Source organism: Stomoxys calcitrans, chromosome 1 (genome assembly GCF_963082655.1).
Source record: "Stomoxys calcitrans chromosome 1, idStoCalc2.1, whole genome shotgun sequence".
NCBI lineage: Eukaryota > Metazoa > Arthropoda > Insecta > Diptera > Muscidae > Stomoxys > Stomoxys calcitrans.
The window spans coordinates 267,157,914-267,179,842 of NC_081552.1; the positions used below are offsets into that span (position 1 = coordinate 267,157,914).

Genomic DNA, 21,929 nt, shown 5'->3' on the forward strand with positions numbered 1-21,929 from the left:
AGGACGGACGAACAGACAGACGGACATGACTAAATTGAATCAGAAAGTGCTTCTGAGTAGATCGGTATACTTATCAGTCTTGCTCTTCTCCTTCTGAGCGTTGCAAACAAATGCACAAACTTATAATACCCTGTACCACTGTGGTCGTGTAGGGTATAAAAAGTCTTATTCGACTTTTCTAAAAGATGAAAAATTGTTTCATACATATGCTGCAGCCAATGTTGAGGCCACCGCAGCGCAGAGGTAAGCATGACCGCCTATGACTCTGAACGCCTGGCTTCGAATGCTGGCGAGAATATCAGAAAAAAAACTGTTCAGCTATGGTTTTTTCTACATAAATCTGGCAACATTCCTGAGGTACTATGCCATATAAAAACTTCACTCCAAAGAGGTCTCATACTGCGGCACACAATCGGTTTATAACCTGATATAGCTGTCATATAAACCGATCTTGGGTCTTGACTTCTTTAGACTCTAGAGGGCGCAATTCTTATCCGATTGGATTGAAATTTTGCACGACGTGTTTCGCTATGACTTCAAACAACTGCAAATCTTTTCCTATATCCTTTTTTTTGCCTAAGAAGAGACAAATGTGATCCATGGTGGAGGATATATAAAAGATTCGGCCAGGCCGAACTTAGCTCGCTTTTACTTGTTTGTTTTTTATATGGTAAGAATATGGAAATGGGATTGGACAACCCTTGTGTTGCAATCTGTCAACTGACAGCTCTAATGTAAAGCATGACATTTTTTTGGTTATAAGTACTCAGAACGTTTTGACATACGAGCGCTATTTGTGTTGTTTACAGTAAATTAAAAACATAGTCTCCTCCAAAAAATGGAATTAAATCGCGAACATTTTCGTGCTATTATTTTTGACAATTTTCGACTTGGATTAACTCAACATAATTCCATGAAGATCCATCAATCGATCCAGTGTTTATCGATGGTGTGGTGAATTAAATCGAGGTCGTAGTTCACTACAAAACGAATTTCTCGAAGGTCTTCCAAAATCAGTTGTTCTTCTAAAAACCATTGATGCTGTGGGACAACAGATGTTGCAAGATTGTCCTGTGACCTATCGTGAGATTGAGGCAACCTTAGGCAATAGTTGGACCAGCATTCAATATTGCATGAACCGTTTGACCATCAAAAAAATTTGTTCTCGTTGGATCCCACACAATGTGTCAATCACTCAAAAACAGGCTCGTGTCGATTGGTCAAGAGAAATACTCCAAAAATACGAAAGAACTCCATTTTTGAGCATTCAAAACATCGATTTGATGAGTCAACCGCCGTATAGTCCTGACTTGCCACCAAGTGAGTTCTTTTTATTCCCGTACGTAAAAAATAAAATGAGAGCTCAATGTATTTCGACATCTGGAGTAGCGGTTGATGTATTCAGAATGCATGTTTTGAAGATACAAGTACCTCAATCAGAGTGGCAAAAGTGCTTCGACAATTTGTTCAAATGCATGCAAAAGTGTATAGATCTTAAGATCTATATTTGAAAAGCTATCAAGCGATTTTCGATGATTAATATTTGATTTTGTTTTCTCTAATCGCGAAGTAGAAAAGGCAGCCCTATGAGCTATTTCAAGTTATTGACCGATTTGGACCGAACTTGTCATGGCTGTTAGATGGAAGTCATAGAAATATACCATCTCCAAAATTTCAGGCAACTCGTGTATAAATTGTGGTTGGAGAGTCAATTTGGGATATGAGTTTATATCGCAGCTATATCAGGTTATCAAACGATTTAGACCATGCTTAGAACAGTTGTTGGAAAACATACGTTGGGGTCTTAAACGCATATTTCTAGATGTTACAAACTGAATGACGAAATTGTCATTGGGTGTCCAACTAGCCCCTTCCTCCCCTCTGCCAAATGTGGCAGGACCACATAAGACCACATTAGAACATAGCACATATAAGTTAATGGTACACTACCCAACCCATATCATTGCTCCCATCTATATTTGGTATGCACATGCTCCGCGATTCAAAACATGATAGCAATGCAGACCAAATGTAAAGTGGGAGCATTGATATCGGTTGCCATTATCTTATATATAGGCAGATCATCCGATTTCACTTCTCGATAATATTTGGAATGATAAACTCTATAAGACCCTTCTTACAATAAGCATAATCCCACTTAGTTCTAAATTTGAGCTCCAGTGTTAATCGAAATCTTGAAATTCATAGAAATCGTCGGTCATCGCTCTCAATTGCTCTGCCGAAAAGCTATTACCAACTAAATGATAACATTGCCAGATCAGTTTGAATTTTTGTTTCATCTTTCGTCGTCAATTTCATAATGGGTGTCTGATCTTTGCAACCATGTCAATTATTCTTGCAGATAACAAGTTACCTTGACATTCAAAGTACAAGGTTTATGACATAACAGAGAACGCCACCAAGTTGAAGGGGGGAAGTTAATAAATGAAAGTAAATCATTGTGGTTCTATTGCGCCAGATAAACATGAAGATTTCAATAAGAGGCATACGGTTTTTACAATTGTAACTTCCGTTTCCACGGATACTTTTAAACTTGAATTTTTCCATTCCAAAATATCAAATGGTGATATCTCCTTAACTAAGCCTTGTACAGCAAAACTAAGATTAATTCGTGATCACTTCGAAAACTTGGAATTTTTGATGAAAATTGGCCAAAAAATCAATTTTTCCCTTCCAAAAGTTAAAATGGTCATATCTCCTTAACGAAGCCTCGTAGAGCAAAACTAAGGTTAGTTCGTGATCACTTCGAAAAATTAGAATTTTTGATAAAAATCGACCAATAAGTTAATTTTTCCCTTCCAAAACTTAAAATGGCCATACCTCCTTAACTAAGCCTCGTAAAGCAAAACTAAGGTTAATTCGTGATCACTTTGAAAAATTGGAATTTTTGATGAAAATCTACCAAAAATTTGATTTTCCCATCCAAAACTTAAAATGGCCATATCTCCTTAACTAAGCCTCGTACAGCAAAACTAAGGTTAATTCGTGATCACTTTGAAATATTGGAATTTTTGGTGAAAATCGACCAAAAAGTTTATTTTTCCCTTCCAAAATTAAAATGGCCATATCTCCTTAACTAAGCCTCGTAGAGCAAAACTAAGGTTAATTCGTGATCACTTTGAAACAAAGGAATTTTTGATGAAAATTGACCAAAAAGGTAATTTTTCCTTTCAAAACTCAAAATGGCCATATCTCCTTAACTAAGCCTCGTAAAGCAAAAATAAGGTTAATTGGTGATCACTTCGAAAAATTGCAATTTTTGATGAAAATCGACCAAAAAGTTAATTTTTTCCTTCCAAAACTTTAAGTGGCAATATCTCCTTAACTAAGCCTCGTACAGAAAAACTAAGGTTAGTTCGTGATCACTTCGAAAAATTGGAATTTTAGATGAAAATCGACCAAAAAGTTAATTTTTCCCTTCCAAAACTTAAAATGGTCATATCTCCTTAACTAAGCCTCGTAGAGCAAAACTAAGGTTAATTCGTGATCACTTCGGAAAATTGGAATTTGTGATGAAAATTTTGCAAAAAGACTAAGCTTGATTCGTGATCACTTTGAAAAATTGGAAATTTTGATGAAAATCGACCAAAAAGTTAATTTTTCCCTTCCAAAACTTAAAATGGCCATATCTCCTTAACTAAGCCTCGTAGAGCAAAACTAAGGTAAATTCGTGATCACTTTGAAAAATCCGAATTTTTTATGAAAATCGACCAAAAAGTTAATTTTTCCCTTCCAAAACTTAAAATTGCCATATCTCCTTAACTAAGCCTCGAAGAGCAAAACTAAGGTTAGTTCGAGATCACTTCGAAAAATTGCAATTTTTGATGAAAATCGACCAGAAAGTCAATTTTTCCCTTCCAAAACTTAAAATGGCCATATCTCCTTAACTAAGCCTCGTACAGAAAAACTAAGGTTAATTCGTAATCGCTTCGAAAAATTGGAATTTTTAGATGAAAATCGACCAAAAAGTCAAATTTTCCCTTCCAAAACTTAAAATGGCCATATCTCCTTAACTAAGCCTCGTAGAGCAAAACTTAGGTTAATTCGTGATCATTTCGAAAAATTGGAATTTATGATTAAAATCGACCAAAAAGATAATTTTGATCTTCCAAAGCTTAAAATGGCCATATCTCCTTAACTAAACCTCGCAGTGCAAAACTAAGGTTAATTCGTGATCACTTCGGAAAATTGGAATTTGTAATGAAAATTTTCCAAAAAGATAATTTTTCTCTTAAAATGACCATATCTCCTTAACTAAGCCTCGTAGAGCAAAACTAAGGTTAATTCATGATCACTTCGGAAAATTGGAATTTGTGATGAAAATTTTCCGAAAAGATAATTTTTCTCTTCGAAAACTCAAAATGGCCATATCTCCTTAACTAAGCCTCGTAGAGAAAAACCAAAGTTAATTCGTAATCACTTCGAAAAATTCGAATTTTTGATGAAATATATTTCTTAAGTGATTTATTTTTTTTTTTATTTTGTGGACGCGCATTTTTGTTTCACACACCAACTCATGGATTGTTAAGTAAAAAGCAACAACAATTTGTTGTGTTTCTGCTTCTTATTCTTGTATTATACCCTCCACCATGGGATGGGGGTATACTAATTTCGTCATTCTGTTTGTAACACCTGGAAATATGAATCTGAGACCCCATAACATATATAACATATATACGTCATGTCTTTAAGTCGATTTAGCCATGTCCGTCCGTCCGTCCATCCGTCTGTCGAAAGCACGCTTACTTTCGAAGGAGTTAAGCTAGCCGTTTGAAATTTTGCACAAATGCTTCTTATTAGTGTAGGTGGGTTGGGATTGTAAATGGGCCAAATCGGTCCATGTTTTGATATAGCTGTCATAAAAACCGATCTTGGGTGTTGACTTCTTGAGCCTCTAGAGGGCGCAATTCTCATCCGATTTGACTGAAATTTTGCACGTAGTGTTTTGGTATCCTTTTCAACAACTGCACTAAGTATGGTTCAAATCGGTCCATAACCTGATATAGCTGCCATATAAACCGATCTTGAGTCTTGACTTCTTGAGCCTCTAGAGGGCGCAATTCTCATCCGATTTGACTGAAATTTTTTACGTGGTGTTTTGGTATCACTTCCAACAACTGTGCTAAGTATGATTCAAATCGGTTCATAATCTGGTATAGCTGTCATATACGCCGATCTTGGATCTTGATTTCTTGAACTAATAGAGCGCGCAATTCTCATCCGATTTGGTTAAAATTTTGCATGTGGTGTTTTGTTATTGCTGAAATTTTAAACAGTGACTTATGTTAGGCTTTTCGGCATCCTTGTTGTTTATGGTTAGTATCGGTCTATATTTGGATAAAGCTACAAATACCAATATTTTGTTCTACAAATTGTTCTACAAATTGAACAATGACTTGTACTTATTAGACCACGCAATGTCTGTGCCGTAATTGGACTAAGTTCTACCATATTTCGATATAGCTGCTATGGGGTCACAAATTATGAATTTTTCATCGGATTAAGACAAAAGATGGTTTTCATATATACCTGAGGTGGTGGGTATCCAAAGTTCGCCCGGCCGAACTTAACGCATGTTTACTTGTTTGTATTGTTGTGAAGCCTTGCAAAACTTATACAAACAACAACATAAAAAATCCAAATGCCATGCACGCCAAAGCCGATCTTTAAAGAATTGGCTGACCTACATGCCAAGTAGGGCCAGGCATCCCCAGAACACCCTCACCTAAATAGTGATATTCTTTACCCCGCACCGTTTGTTTCCCTTACTCTCATCACTAATACTCCCACCTATGCCTTTGCATTCACACCCATAACAAATGCATTAGAAAACAAGTAAAAAGCCATTAAGTTCGGCCGTACTGAACTTTGGATACCCACCACCTCGGGTATATATGTAAACCACCTTTCGTCAAAATTCGGTGAAAAATGCATACCTTATGCCCCATAGCAGCTATATCGAAATATGTTCTGATTTGGATCAAATACTAAAAAGTACAAGTCATTATTCAATTTTGTGGAAATAAAATATTAGTCTTTTTGGTAGTCATCTAAAAAAAAAAAAACATCTGAACCATATACGACATGGATGCCGAAAAGCCTAAAATAAGTCACTTTGTAAAATTTCAGTGAAATCGGATTACAAATGCGCCTTTTATGGGGCCAAGACTTTAAATCGAGATATCGGTCTATATGACAGCTATGTCCAAATCTGGGCCGATTTGGGCCAAATTGAAGAGGAATGTTGAAGAGCCCAACACAACTCAGTATCCCAAATTTCGGCGACATCGGGCAATAAATGCGATTTTTATTGGCCCAAAACCTTAAATCGAGAGATCGGTCTAAATGGCAGTTATATTCAAAACTGGACCGATCTGTGCCATAATGCAAAAGTAAGTCGAGGGGCTTAACTTAACTCACTGCCCAAATTTCAGCGACATCCGACAATAAATGCGCCTTTTATGGGCCCAAAATCTTAACTCGAGAGATCGGTCTATATGGCAGCTATATCCAAATCTGGGCCGATCTGAGCAATATTGAAGAAAGATGTCGGGTGGCCTAACATAACTCACTATACCAAATTTCAGCAAAATTGGGTAATAAATGTGGCTTTTATGGGCCTAAGACCCTAAATCAGCGGATCGGTCAATATGGCAGCAATATCCCAATCTGGATCGATCTGGGCCAAATTGAAAAAAGATGTCGAAGGGTCTCACACAACTCACTGTCCCAAATTTCAGCAAAATTGGATAATAAATATGGCTTTTATGGGTCTGAGGCCCTAAATCAGCGGATCGGTCTATATGGGGGCTGTATCAAGATATAGTCCGATATATATATCTTCGTACTTAACCTGCTTATGGACAAAAAAAAAAAAAAAATCTGTGCAAAGTTTCAGCTCAATTTCTCTATTTTTAAAGACTGTAGCGTGATTCCAAAAGACAGGCGGACAGACGGACGGACATGGCTAGATCGTCTTAGATTTTTGAGCTGATCAGTATATACTCTATATGGTCGGAAATGGATATTTCGATATGTTGCAAACGGAATGACAAAACGAATATACCCACATCCTTTGGTGGTGGGTAGAAAAACCAACAATTTTCTGTATTTATGCTTCTTCTTATTTTACTGAAAATTAATTCCTCATTTTCATGACCTTCATTTAAGGAAAATTAATTTTCATATATACTCGTCGCTTTTCTGGAAAAATATCTTTCGATTGATGTGAATGTCATTAAAATCCCTTCATACGTTTGGCCGTATACGTACCACAAAATCGCCTTTTTAATAACCTTGGCCCTGTAATAATATATATATTTGGACCGTTTTTCCATACAAGTGTGACCACAATGCAATGGCACATTTGAGTATTTCGACAACTTTAGATAAGAGGCAGGCGGCAATCAGTATTATCAGTTGAAACGATTATTGCTACAATGCGTTTCATGTTAAACGGTTTCACTTTGCATTTCAAATGTCTCGCCTTTCGCACACTTTTAAGGCAAATGATAACATTCTCTAATCTAAGCATTTTAACGGTCAAATGCAATATGATGAATTCAGTATAGAATTGTTGATCGTTTATTTCGTATGTTGTTGCCCGCAGTCCAGTGAAAATATTTTACCTAATATTACTCATAAAATTGATTTGGAAATATAAAAACCTCCGCAAAATGGTGCCCACACCAAATAGTTCTCTTAAAGAGGAAGACATTGAAATTCGAGTGATCACACAGCAGGACTACAAGAGGGTGTTGGACTTCTTGTCGCTCTATTTTTTCGGCAATGAACCGTTGACGAACAGCAGCGAACCCAAGGATGAGGTGGTGGTGGGCGTTGACTTTGTAATGAGCAACATAGAACATGGCACCTGTCTGATGGCCGTTCTGAAGGGGTCAGATGAAATAATGGGTCTTACCATGACCGGCCCAAAGGGCCCCGATGAAGCTGAACACATGCAAAAAGCAGCCGATGCCGAGGGCAATACCAAATGGGGCAAGATTTTACAATTTCTGGCAAAGGTCGAAAGGGATTCCAATGTCTACGAACGCTACAATGTCACCAAGGTGTTGCATGTTCTGGCCACATGTGTGGATGTCAAAATGCGGGGCATGAACCTGGGAGCTCGCCTCTATAATGCCGCACTCGAAATGGCCAAATCGATGGGCTACGAATTGTTGACAGCCGACTGCACCAGCTTCTACTCGGCTCGCATAAAAGAAAATCTAGGCTGGGACCGCATAAATGTGGCTCCCTACAAAGATTTCTATGTGGACGGCAAGCAGGTGTTTTGCCCCGATCCTCCACATGAGAGCTGTACAACGTATGCCATTCGAATTTGAAGATAAGATGTCACACATCTTATCTTGGGGAGTGTGAAGAAGTGATTGTTTGTAGCCTTAAGCATTACAAATTGATAAACAAAATGAGCAAAGTGTTTTAGTGTGTGTGCTTTAGTAATAAGCTTAAAATTTTTAAAAAGTAATACATAAATAAAAAAATCAAATTCTATTGGTTAAGAATCGTCAAATGTCAAACATTATAAAAAGAAGGAAATTTTCCTAATTTGCAAATTGTCTGCCGGCTACTGTTGGATATTTTTATACCCTCCACCATAGGATGGAGGTATACCAATTTTGTCAATCTGTTTGTAACACCTCGAAATATGCGTCTAAGACCCCGTAAAGTATATATATTCTTAATTGTCATGTCATTTTAAGTCGATCTAGCTATGTCCGTCCGTCCGTCCGTCTGTCTGTCGAAAGCACGCAAACTTTCGAAGGTGTAAGGTTAGCCGCTTTAAATTTTGCACAGATACCATTTGTTAGTGTAGGTCTGCTGGGATTGTAAATGGGCCAAACCGGACCATGTTTTATATAGCTGCCATATGAACCGATCTTTGGTCTTGACTTCTTGAGCCTCTAGAGGGCGCAGTTCTCGTCCGATTTGACTGAAATTTTTTACGACTGGCGGACAGACGGACGGATAGGGCTAGATCGATTTAAAATGTCATGACGATCAATGATATATATATATATATATTATGGGGTTTTAGATGCATATTTCGAGGTGTTACAAACAGAATGACCAAATTAATATACCCCCATCCAATGGTGGAGGGTATAAAAATGGTATTCTATGAGCCAACATGTAAAATTGTGAGATCGGTCTAGATGGCATATGTATCCAAATAAAGTCTGACTTGGACTTTATTTAGACAGGCTTTCGTAATTCCATGAAATCAAGATGCTAAATCTGGAAATCGTAATGGAATAAAGTCCCTTTGGGCCGTAGTGTTCATGAGTGTCAAATGTTTTATCCAAAAAATAGGTATTTATAATATAGTGTGATTTTTTAAGAGCTATAGAAAAGTTATTAAAAAAAAAACAAGTAAAAAGGCGTTAAATTCGGCCGGGCCGAACTTTGGATACCCACCATCTCGGGTATATATAAACCACCTTTCGTCTTAGTCCGATGAAAAATGCATTATTTATGCCCACATAGCAGCTATATCGAAAAGCAACTCACTGTTCCACATTTCGGCGACAAATCCTTAAATCGAGAGATCGGTCTATATTCAAATCTGGACCGATCTGGGCCAAATTTAAAAAATACGTCGAAGGGCCTAACATAATTCACTGTCCCAAATTTCGACGACATCGGACAATAAATGTGGATTTTATGGGCCTAAGACCCTAAATAGGAGCATCGGTTTTTATGACAGCTATATCCAAATCTAGTCCAATCTGGGCAAAATTTCAGAAAGTTGTCAAAGAGCCTAATGCAACTCACTGTTCCACATTTCGGCGACATCGGACAATAAATCCTCCTTCTATGGGCCCAAAACCTTAAATCGAGAGATCGGTCTATATGGCAGCTATATTCAAATCTGGACTGATCTGACCGATCAAATTGAAGAAAGACGAAGAAGGGCCTAACATAATTCACTGTCCCAAATTTCGACGACATCGAACAATAAATGTGGATTTTATGGGCCTAAGACTCTAAATCGGAGCATTGGTCTTTATGACAGCTATATCCAAATCTGGACCGATCTGGGTAAAATTGACGAAAGATGTCGAAGGGCCTTACATAAGTCACTGTCCCAAATATCATCAAAATCGGATAATAAATGTGGCTTTTATGGGCCTAAGATCGCAAATCGGAGGATCGGTCTATATGGGGGCTATATCAAGATATAGTTCGAAGTTAACCTGCTATTGGACAAAAAAGAATCTGTGCAAAGTTTCAGCTCAATATCTCTATTTTTAAAGACTGTAGCGTGATTTCAACAGACAGGCGGAGAGACGGACTGATATAAATATCTACATCGTCTTAGATTTTTACCTTGATCAAAAATACATTGGGTTGCCCAAAAAGTAATTGCGGATTTTTTAAAAGAAAGTAAATGCATTTTTAATAAAACTTAGAATGAACTTTAATCAAATATACTTTTTTTACACTTTTTTTCTAAAGCAAGCTAAAAGTAACAGCTGATAACTGACAGAAGAAAGAATGCAATTACAGAGTCACAAGTTGTCAACGCCGACTATATGAAAAATCCGCAATTACTTTATAGGGTCGGAAATGAATATTTCTATGTGTTGCAAACGGAAATGACAAAATGAATATACCCCCATCCTTCGGTGGTGTGTATAAAAAATAAAACAAATATAATTCAGAAAAAAAGCATGAAATCTTTATTTGAATCGATAGTACGGTCATGCGAATGTTGACCGTGACTGCGCCTCAAATGGTCCATCTGCTTAATCCAATTTTGGCATACTCTTTCCAAAATTTCGACCGGTATCTCACGAATAAATGTTCAATGTTGTCTTCCAGTACATCAGTTGAAGCGGGCTTGTCATTATAGACATGCACGATCAAGGCGGTCAATTGACCGGTCGCGAACGTGAAATTAAATGTTCACCGAACTCGCTTCTTAATAAGTTCACTGTTACGCGTGCTGTATGGCATGTGCACCACAGCATGTGTTGAAACCACATCCCATGCAAGTCAATCTCTTTCATTTTGGGCTAAAAAAAGTTAGATAACATCTCACGATAGCGCTCACCATTCACAGTTATGATACGATTCGCATCATCTTTGAAGAAGTACGGTCCAATGATGACACCAGCCCATAAACCGCACCAAACTATGATTTTTTTTCTGGATGCATTGGTAGCTCTTGCAATGCTACTGGCTGATCTTCACTCCAAAATCGAAAATGTTGCTTATTTATGTACCCATTGAGCTTCGTCACTGAACACAATTTTGATGACGATGAATTTTCTTAACTGAATACGCATTTTTAGAGCAAAGTTCAATAATTTACAACCACTGTTCATTTGTAAGACGATTCATGGTTAAATTATAGACGAAACTGAAGATGTTTGATAGTAAAAAAAAAACACGAAAAGTGCGTGAGCTGTTTAACCAGTGTTGCTGAAAAGATAATAGCAAAAAATCACCCTTTACTACGAAACCAAAGTATATGTATATGGAATTTAAAGCTGATGCACCAACTGTACCCTGTGCCACTACTGCGACTGTAATAAAATGTACGGTTTGACTCATGTGGAGTTCTTTATCCACTCTAGTGAAATGCCTGATTACATAAAAAAAGCCTGATTACATTTCTAATAAAAATAAAAATTAGCATAAAGCTGTACTCCTTTGAAAGCTATTAAAGTTTCGAATACAGACATTACTATATCAAGACATTTCTCTGAGTGTAGCTTAATTAAATCACCCCATTAATTATACTAGAATGCGAATATTTTGTCCCATTCAATTTGGGCTTAAAAACTTGCTCCTCAAGACCGTATTCTATTTTTAACCATATTTCTATTCAAAGTACGAATAGTACTGCGGTATATCCAACTCTTTGATTCGTTTGTAGCAACTAGTTTAGGGAAGTTTAATGAAGATGCTAAACATGGCACTGTGGGTGAAAATCAAAACAATACATGTTTTGTTTGGTTAAAGGGAGGGGGTTAAGGCAAAGCCGACCTTTTGATACTTTAGCATCAACGAGAGATGGAAAGTTCACTATGGAGTGTAAATGAGCAGCAAGAAACGGGTTGAGAACCAACCCAAGGAAGGCGAAGCTTCTGCTCTTCACTCGGAGATATAAGATACCGGATTTCAGACTCCATATTTTTACGGGACCAGGAACAGGAACTTACTTACGGTTCCCCTCAAGACTAGAAAAGTGTCCCCTAGATCGAAACCGTGGTTCTCCCGGGATATTCGTTCGGCTATTCACAAGAGGAATATGTCGCATCGCAGATGGAGACGTTTCAGGACGCATGAGTAACATGATGCCTTTCGCTCAGCAAGAGACCACGTCAATAAGTTGATTAAGATAGCGAAGAAAGACTTATTACAGACGCTTTACTTCTGCAATAGGCTCCAAGAGAACGTGGAAGGTTATTCGAGACATAAGAATTGGGAAGGATACTAATAAATGTTCAACAAACTTGGACATCAATGGGTTTAATGATGCCTTTGTTAATGTCCTACAGATCCCAATTTCTATGGCTTCGATATCTTCCCCTCTCTCGATGACGACTCTGGTTTTGGCTTATGCTGTATTGGTCCCGCCGATGTCCTTGAGTGTGTAGCGACTGTAAAGTCTAACGCTGTCGGATCTGATGGCATTGATCCTAGATTTGTAAGACTCTTGCTCCCCCTTATTATTCTTCATGTAACCTAAGTTTTCAATAGGATTTTGACCACGAGTTACTTTCCATTAGCGTCGAAACATGCCAAGGAATATAAACCAATTGGGATTCTTTGTTACTTGTCAAAGGTCTTTGGGAAATTGTTGTATTTGCAAATGTCTTCTTTTGTCAACGAGAACTCTTTGTTATAAAGGGTGATTTTTTTGAGGTTAGGATTTTCATGCATTAGTATTTGACAGATCACGTGGGATTTCAGACATGGTGTCAAAGAGAAAGATGCTCAGTATGCTTTGACATTTCATCATGAATAGACTTACTAACGAGCAACGCTTGCAAAGCATTGAATTTTATTACCAAAATCAGTGTTCGGTTCGAAATGTGTTCATTCACCGTAACGTTGCGTCCAACAGCATCTTTGAAAAAATACCACACCAAACAGTGCATTTTTCGGGATGCATGGGCAGTTCTTGATCGGCTTCTGGTTGCTCTTCACTCCAAATGCGGCAATTTTGCTTATTTACGTAGCCATTCAACCAGAAATGAGCCTCATCGCTGAACGGTGAATGAACACATTTCGAACCGAACACTGATTTTGGTAATAAAATTCAATGATTTGCAAGCGTTGCTCGTTAGTAAGTCTATTCATGATGAAATGTCAAAGCATACTGAGCATCTTTCTCTTTGACACCATGTCTGAAATCCCACGTGATCTGTCAAATACTAATGCATGAAAATCCTAACCTCAAAAAAATCACCCTTTACATATGTGAGACAGTCCGGGTTTCGACCTAACCACAGCTGCATAACTGAGAGGCTACTGAGAGGATCAAGGTCAATTTGGAGAATCACAAGATGAATTTCCTTGTTCTTCTTGATCATTCTAAGGCATTTGACACTGTGGATCATTCCTTGTTATGTAATAAGATGAGACATCTTTACAATTTTTCTTCTACGTCCGTTCGTCTTATTTTGTCGTACCTGTCACACCGCACTCAGTTCGTCAGTTATAAGTCTTCTGTATCATCACCTCTGCTTGTTTCAAAAGGTGTTCCTCAGGGAACTTCTCTCTTCTCTTTTCATTGTACAGTAATGACTTGGCGAGTCAATTGTCTTATTGTGAGGTACATACATATGTACGCTGACGATGTACAAATATATATCGAAAGTCCGAGGGATGAGATTGCTAAAAGCACACGTCTGCTTAATCATGATCTGTCAAGAGTCAGCACGTGGGCGAAAGCCAATGGCCTGTGTCTCAACCCTTTAAAGTCCAAGTGTGTTGTTATCAGAAACAGGCTGTCTCGTTTTTCATGTGATGTCGGTATATTCATTAACGACTCTAGATTGGAAATCGTTCCTCATGCAAAGAACTTGGGCGTGGTTATTAACAGCACTCTGACTTGGAGTAATCATATCGACTCTGTCGTTGGTCAGGGATATTCAAAATTGCGTGCTCTCTGCGCCACTCAGTCGGTAAGATCTCTCTTGGCAAAGACTTATCTTGTTCCTGGCATTCTCTACGGCTGTGAGTTGTTTGCTTATTGCGTCTTGGTAAGTAGACGTTAGCGAAACGCCTTTTTTTAATAGCGTTACTCGTTATTTATTTCGCTTGAGACGGCGCGATTCCATCTCTGAATACTCTTTATCCCTGTTGGCGTCTCCTTGCAGCACTTGTTGTACCTGAGATCGCTTACTTTCCTGCATAAACTGATCTACACGCAGGCACCACAATATCTGTATGGATTCATTGATTTCGCCAGATCTATTAGAGGTAAAAAAAATCATTCCCAAAATTTATTGGAGGCTTGTTTCTGAATAGAATATGTTCATATTCGCTATACGTCTCTAGAACTCACTTCCTAACGATCTGCAATTACTCATCTGCATTTAAAACCAGACTTTGGAAACATTTTACTGCATTAAGTTGATGAATATTAAGACTCATTTATTTATTTTTATTCTGGTATACTTACCTTAATTTCTTTTTTTTTCGGATCAACTAAGTCTTTTAATTCCTCTCTAATTGATGAATTCATTTTTGTTTTTTTTTTTTTTAAACAGTCATTTATAAACCGATCGGCTGGATTACTTTTAAAAGATAGAACTCGTGCCAATCTACAAAAAACAAGCTGAAAAGTGTGGAATATCTCTAATGGTTTATAAGATTGGACTTAAAATAATTTTGTATACCCTCCACCATAGAATGGGCAGTAAATGGGCCAAATCGGTCCATGTTTTGATATAGCTGCCATATAAACCTATCTTGGGTCTTGACTTCTTGAGCATCTAAAGGACGCAATTCTTATCCAATTTTGCAGAGATTTTGCACGTGGTGTTTTGGTATCACTTCTAACAACTGTGCCAAGTATTGTTAAAATCGATTCATAATCTGATATAGCTGCCATATAAGCCGACCTGGGGTCTTGACTTCTTGAGCCACTAGAGGGCGCAATACTCATCTGCTTTGTTGTTTGTTATGACTTCCAACAACTGCGCTAAATTTGGATCAAATCGGCCTATAACCTAATATAGTTGCCACATAAACCGATCTTGGATCTTGACTTCTTGAACCACTAGAGGGCGCAATTCTTATACGATTTGGCTGAAATTTTGCATCAAGTGTTTTATTTTGACTTCTAGCTGTGACGCGAATGATCTAAATCGGTTTATAACCTGATATAGTTCCCATATTAATCGATCGCTGATTTAGCTTTCTTCAGCCTCCAGAGGGTACAATTATTACCCGATTTGGCTGAATCACTAGAGGGCGCAATTCTTATACGATTTGGCTGAAATTTTGCATCTAGTGTTTTATTTTGACTTCTAACTGTGACGAGAATAGTTTAAATCGGTTCATAACCTGATATAGTTCCCATATAAATCGATCGCTGATTTTGCTCTCTTCAGCCTCCAGAGGGTGCAATTATTACCCGATTTGGCATGAGGTGTTTTGGTTAGACCATCAATAACTGTGCCAAGTATGGTCTATATTGGTTCTGGTTTAGTTGCAATTTTGAATGAAGTGCTTTGGTTAGACTATCAACAACTGTGCCCAGTATGGCCCTTATCGGTTCATAACCTGATATAGCTTCCATCGGTTTATTACCTGATATAGTTCCCATATAAATCGATCTCGGATCTTGCCTTCTAGAGCCGCTGGAGGGCGCTTATATTAACCGATTTGGCTGAAATTTTGCATAAAGTGGTTTGATTCGACATTCAACAACTATGCCAAGTATGGTCTTTATCGGGTCACAACCTGATATAGTTCCCATATAAACCAATCTCCCGATTATAGTTCTTGAGCCTCAAGAGGCAGCAATTATTACCCGATTGAGCTGACATTTTGCACAACAACTTCTTGTGTGACTTTTAAGATACGTGTTAAATATGGTCTAAATCAGTCTATAAGCTGATATGTCTCACCCAATGTGCCATGAGTCTTCTAAATCATAAAATTTTAATTCTTCAATTTCGCAATATATTTAACGTTATTCGCTTTCATTTTGCATTTTTAATCAGCCACTTTAAGCTGTCTAGTCAAATTCATGCTAATGTCTAGTTCATAGTAGTTCTCTGCTCATACCAAACGTTATATACATTTTGCTCCCGAAATAGATTTTTTCGCCTAAGTTATTCACGATTATTATCATATAACAAAGTGTAATGACTCCGAATCCAAATAATTCCTTGAGTGAAGATGATGACATTGAAATTAGAGTGATCACGGAGGCAGATAGTAAGAAGACCTGGGATTTGATGAGCACTTATTTCTTTCCTGATGAGCCGTTGGCATACAGCAGTGAACCCAGGAATGAGCTTTTAGTAGGCAAAGCCCACAAAGACCATGGTACATGTCTGATGGCTGTACTTAAGTCAACCAATGGAATAGTTGGCGTCTGTATTTGTGGACCAAAGGGCCCTGAAGAAGCGGAACATATGCAAAAAGATGCTGATGCGGCTGGCAAAACCAAATGGGGTAAAATTTTTTATTTTCTGGCAAAGCTTGAGCGAGATGCGAATGTCTACTAGAGCTACAATGTAACAAAGGTGCTGCACCTCATCACCACTTGTGTGAATGCCAAAATGAGGAGCTACCATATCGGAGCTCGACTCTATAATGCAGCCCGTGTCTGGCTATTGCAAAGGATATTGAGTTTTTGGCAGCCTCCGACAATCCGCCTCCGACAATCCGCCTCCGACAATCCGCCTCCGACAATCCGCCTCCGACAACAAGCAGGAGTTTTGTCCTGATCTCCCACACGAGTGCTGTAAGACATATGCTAAACGTATCCCAAGAGGGGCGTAATTCGTTATTTGTGATGATTTTGTTTTATAAATTGCATTTAAAATAAAATTAATTAAAAAGAAGTAAAAGCGTGCTAAGTTTGGCCGGGCGGAATCTTCTATACCCTCCACAATGGATCGCATTTGTCGAGTTCTTTTCACGGCAACTCTTCTTAGGCAAAAAAAGGATATAAGAAAAGATTTGCTCTGCTATTAGAGCGATATCAAGATATGGTCCGGTTTGGACCACAATTAAATTACATGTTGGAGAACTGTGTAAAATGTCAGCCAATTCGAATAAGAATAGCGCCCTTTGGGGGCTCAAGAAGTAAAATAGAGAGATCGATTTATATGGGAGCGGGCTATAGATCGATTCAGATCATAATAAACACGTATGTTGATGGTCATGAGAGGATCCGTAGTACAAAATTTTAGGCAAATCGAATAATAATTGCGACCTCTGGAGGCTCAAGAAGTCAAAATCCCAGATCAGTTTATATGGCAGTCATATCAGGTTATGAACCGATTTGAACCTTATTTGACAAAGTTGTTGAAAGTAAGAATAAAATACTTCATGAAAAATTTCAGCCAAATCGGATAGGAATTGCGCTCTCTAGAAGCTCAAGAAGTCAAGTCCCCAGATCGGTTTATATGGCAGCTATATCAAAACATGGACCGATACAGCCCATTTACAATCCCAGCCGACCTACATCTATAAGAAGTATTTGTGCAAAATTTCAAGCGGCTAGCTTTATTTCTTCGAAAGTTAGCGTGATTTTGACAGACAGACGGACGGACGGACGGATGGACGGGCAGACGGACCTACATGGCTAGTTCGACTTAAAATGTCATGACGATCAAGAATATATATACTTTATGGGGTCTCAAACGAATATTTCGGGGAGTTACAAAAAGAATGACGAAATTAGTATACCTCCATCCTATGGTGGAGGGTATCAAAATGTTGCAATGCAATTTTTTGCTAAGTGTTTTTATACCCACCACCGTAGGATAGGGGGTCATTCCGTTTGCAACACATCGAAATATCAATTTCGGACCCTATAAGGTATGTATACTTTGGATCGTCGTAAAATTCTAAGACGAATTAACGATATCCGTGTGTCTGTCCATCCGTCTGGTCAAATCGGACCATATTTGGATATAGCTGCTATATAGACCGATCTGCCGATAAAGGGTCTAATGTCCATAAATGCTTTATTTTTTATCCGATTTCGCTGAAATTTTAAACAGTGAGTAGTTTAAAGCTTCTCGATAACTGACCTAAATATGGTTCAAATCGGATGTTATTTAGCTATAGCTGCCATAAAGACCGAACTGCCGATAAAGGGTCTGAAGACTAATTTGCTAATTTTGCCCATAAACATTCCACTAAAGAACAGGGGAAAACTTCTCATATATCAAATGAATGCAGTCCGATTCAAGTTTAAGCTCAATGCTAAGGGGTCTCCTTTTTATAGCCGAGTCTGAACGGCGTGCCGCAGTGCGACATCTCTTTGGAGAGCAGTTTAACATGGCATAGTACCTCACATATGTTGCCAGCAATAAGAGGGGAAAACCACCGCTGAAAATTTTTCTGATAGTCTCGCCAGGATTCGAACCTAGGCGTCCAGCGTCATGCTATGCGGACATACTAACCTCTGCACTACGGTGGCCTTCTCCGGGTCTGAAGACTATAAAAGACTTATTTATTATCCGATTTCGTTGAAATTTGCAAAAATGGGTTATTTTAAGCTTCCCGACATCTGACCTAAATATGGATTAGATCGGTCCATATTTAGATAGAGCTGCCATATAGACCGATCTCCCGATAAAGGTTCTGAATGTCATAAAAGCTTTATTTATTACCCGAATTTGCTGAAATATAAAACAGTGGGTTATTTTAAGCTTTCCAACGTCTGACCTAAATAGGGTTCTGATCGAGCTAATTTAGATATAGCTGCCATATAGACCAATTTCCCGATAAAGGGTCTGAGGGCCATTAAAGCTTTATTTATTACCCGATTTCGCTGAAATTTACAACAGTGGGTTATTTCAAGCCTCTCAAGATCTTACCTAATTATGGTTCAGATCGGATCGGACTCAACTGTGAATAATTTCGAAATGCCTCAACCGTTGCACAATTTAAAATTTGTCAAATTTGCTCGTTTCTCCCATTGTGCGATGGATTTGCCAAATCGTTAAGTTAGCATTTTTAATTTTGCAATATGGCTATGCTACCGCTTTCATTTTGCATTTTTAATGAATCTCTCTTCGCTGGCTGAACAACAGGTCTTACCAGAATAGAATCCCAGTGAAGTGGTCAATTTCATGCTGACATTTATTTCAGAATAGTTCAGTGATCATTCTAAACGGCACCAGTGTTATTTCTGCTTTTCTTTTCGGTCTCTTTGTTTCTAATACTAAACAAATAATGGCTCCGAATCATAGTCATTGCTTGAGTGAAGATGACATTGAAATCAAAGTGATAACCCAGGCGGATAGTAAGAGGACATGGGATTTAATGGGTGCCTACTTCTTTCCTGATGAGCCGTTGACGTACAGCAGTGAACCCAGAGATGAGCTCTTGGTTGGCAAAGAATTTCTATTATCCAATATAGACCATGGCACTTGTCTGAAGGCTGTTCTCAAGGGAACAGATGAAATAGTTGGTCTTTCCATTTGCGGACCAAAGGGACCCGATGAAGCGGAACACATGCAAAAAGAAGCCGATGCGGCTGGCAACACCAAATGGGGTACAATTTTAAATTTCCTGGCAAAGGTTGAACGAGATGCGAATGTCTACGAGCGCTACAATGTAACAAAGGTGCTGCACGTCATCACCACTTGTGTGGATGCCAAAATGCGGGGCAATAATATCGGAGCTCGCCTCTATAATGCTGCTCGTGAAATGGCCATCGTAAAGGGCTACGAGCTATTGACAGCCGATTGCACCAGTTTTTACTCGGCTCGCATAAAGGAACAACTTGGATGGGAACTTGTGAATGTTATTTACTACAAGGACTACCTTGACTCTGACAACAAGCAGGTGTTTCGTCCTCATCGGCCACACGAATGCTGTAAGACATATGCCATACGTTTCTGAGGATGCAAGTTGATGTGGTTTTAAAAATGTATTTATTGTTTAAGTGTTCAAAATATAACAATTAAAAAAATTTAAAAAAAAACCTGAAAGAAGGCTATATATTGGTATAAACAACAAAATTAGTATGAACAGTCTTATTCTATTGCTATGTCTTCATTAACTCGTTTTGGTTGTGTCGTTTTGAAAAACATCTCAACCGTTCGGACTAGTTGGTATGACCCAAATTTCGGCGACATCGGACAATAAATGCGCCTTTTTTGGGACCAAAACATTAAATCAAGGGATCGGTCTATATGACAGCTATATCCAAATCTGGACCGATCAGAGACCAAATTATAGAAATATATCGAAGGGCCTTAGACAACTCATTGTCCCAAATTTCAGCAAAATCGAATAATAAATGTGGCTTTTATGGGCCTAAGACCCAAAATCGGAGGATCGGTCTATATGGCAGCTATGTCCAAATCTGGACCGATCCGGACCAAATTGACGAAGAATGTGGAAGGGCCTAACACAACTCACTATTTCAAATTTCAACAAAATCGGATAATAAATGCGCCTTTTTTTGGGTCTAAGACTCTAAATCGGAGGATCGGTCTATGTGGCAGCTATATGCAAATCTGGACCGATCTGAGCCGAATTGAAGAAGAATGTGGAAGGGCCTAACACAACTCACTGTTCCAAATTTCAACAAAATTGGATAATAAATGTGGTTTTGTTGGCCTAAGACCCTAAATCGGGGGATCGGTCTATATGGGGGGGCTATATCAAGATAAAGTCCGATAGAGCCCATCTTCGAACTTACCCTGGTTTTGGTCAAAGTTTTGTGTAAAGTTTCAGCTCAATATTTCTATTTTTGTAGACTGAAGCGTGATTTCAACAGACAGACGGAGAGACGGACGGACATGTCTAAATCGTCTTAGATTTTTACGCTGATCAAAAATTTTTATCTCTATAGGGTCGGAAATGGATATTTCGATGTGTTGCAAACGGAATAACAAAATTCATATACCCCATCCTTCGGTGGTGGGCATAAAAATAGAGATATTGAGCTGAAACTTTGCACTGATCCTTTTTTGTCCATTAACCGATTAAGTTTGAAGATGGGCTATATCGGACTATATATTGATATAGCCCCCATATTGAACGATCCGCCGATTTAGGGCTTTACGTCGATAAAAGCCACATTTATTATCTTATTTTGCTGAATTTTGGGACAGTGAGTTGTGTTAGGCCTTTCGACATCCTTCTTTAATTTGGTCCTGATCGGTCTGGATTTGGATATAGCTGCTTGTGTTAGGCCCTTCGACATCCTTCTTCTACTTGGCCCAGATCGGTCCAGATTTGGATATAGCTGCCATATAAATCGATTTCTCGATTTAAAGTCTTGGCACCTTAAAATTCGCATTTATGATCCGATTTCACTGAAATTTTACTATTTTGGCTAGTACGTATCACATACCAGCCACATAGCATCCCATCATTTGTATTATAGCTGTAGTTTCTTCCCATATAGCCTTCTCTTGAGTCTACAGGAGTTAGTTTTTTGGTTTCAGAATCGCCTAATACACGTGATAGCAAGTTTTAGTATCAGTTAATATCAATAATGTACTGTTTGAACACAAAAGTTGCATCATAATAGAAACTGGTGAACTGACGCGAAAGGGTTAAACTTAAAATTAATTTTTTTTTATATGTACAGGTGCTCATTGTTTGTATGCACAGTCATTTCTGATAGCAAATCAATTGAATTTAATGTTACCCTTCCACTTTAGATTTGTTCAAGTATGCCAATAGAGGAAAAATTTATTGTTTACACACATTTTTTT

General features: G+C 38.2%; 3 protein-coding genes across 3 annotated transcripts; all 3 read left to right on the top strand.

The window, feature by feature from the left end:
* The first annotated feature begins 7,580 nt into the window (after nucleotides 1-7,580).
* LOC106091902 (uncharacterized) lies at nucleotides 7,581-8,546 on the top strand. Its single transcript, XM_013258596.2, has one exon. The coding sequence runs from the start codon at nucleotides 7,698-7,700 to the stop codon at nucleotides 8,364-8,366; it is 669 nt and encodes a 222-aa protein (XP_013114050.2). The 5' UTR covers nucleotides 7,581-7,697; the 3' UTR covers nucleotides 8,367-8,546.
* Nucleotides 8,547-16,376: 7,830 nt separating this feature from the next.
* On the top strand, nucleotides 16,377-16,742 carry LOC106091898 (uncharacterized). Its single transcript, XM_013258591.2, has one exon. The coding sequence runs from the start codon at nucleotides 16,377-16,379 to the stop codon at nucleotides 16,740-16,742; it is 366 nt and encodes a 121-aa protein (XP_013114045.2).
* A 2,686-nt stretch (nucleotides 16,743-19,428) lies between these two features.
* On the top strand, nucleotides 19,429-20,100 carry LOC106091899 (arylalkylamine N-acetyltransferase-like 2). Its single transcript, XM_013258592.1, has one exon. It carries the CDS (start codon nucleotides 19,429-19,431, stop codon nucleotides 20,098-20,100), a length of 672 nt encoding a protein of 223 aa, XP_013114046.1.
* Nucleotides 20,101-21,929: the final 1,829 nt, after the last annotated feature.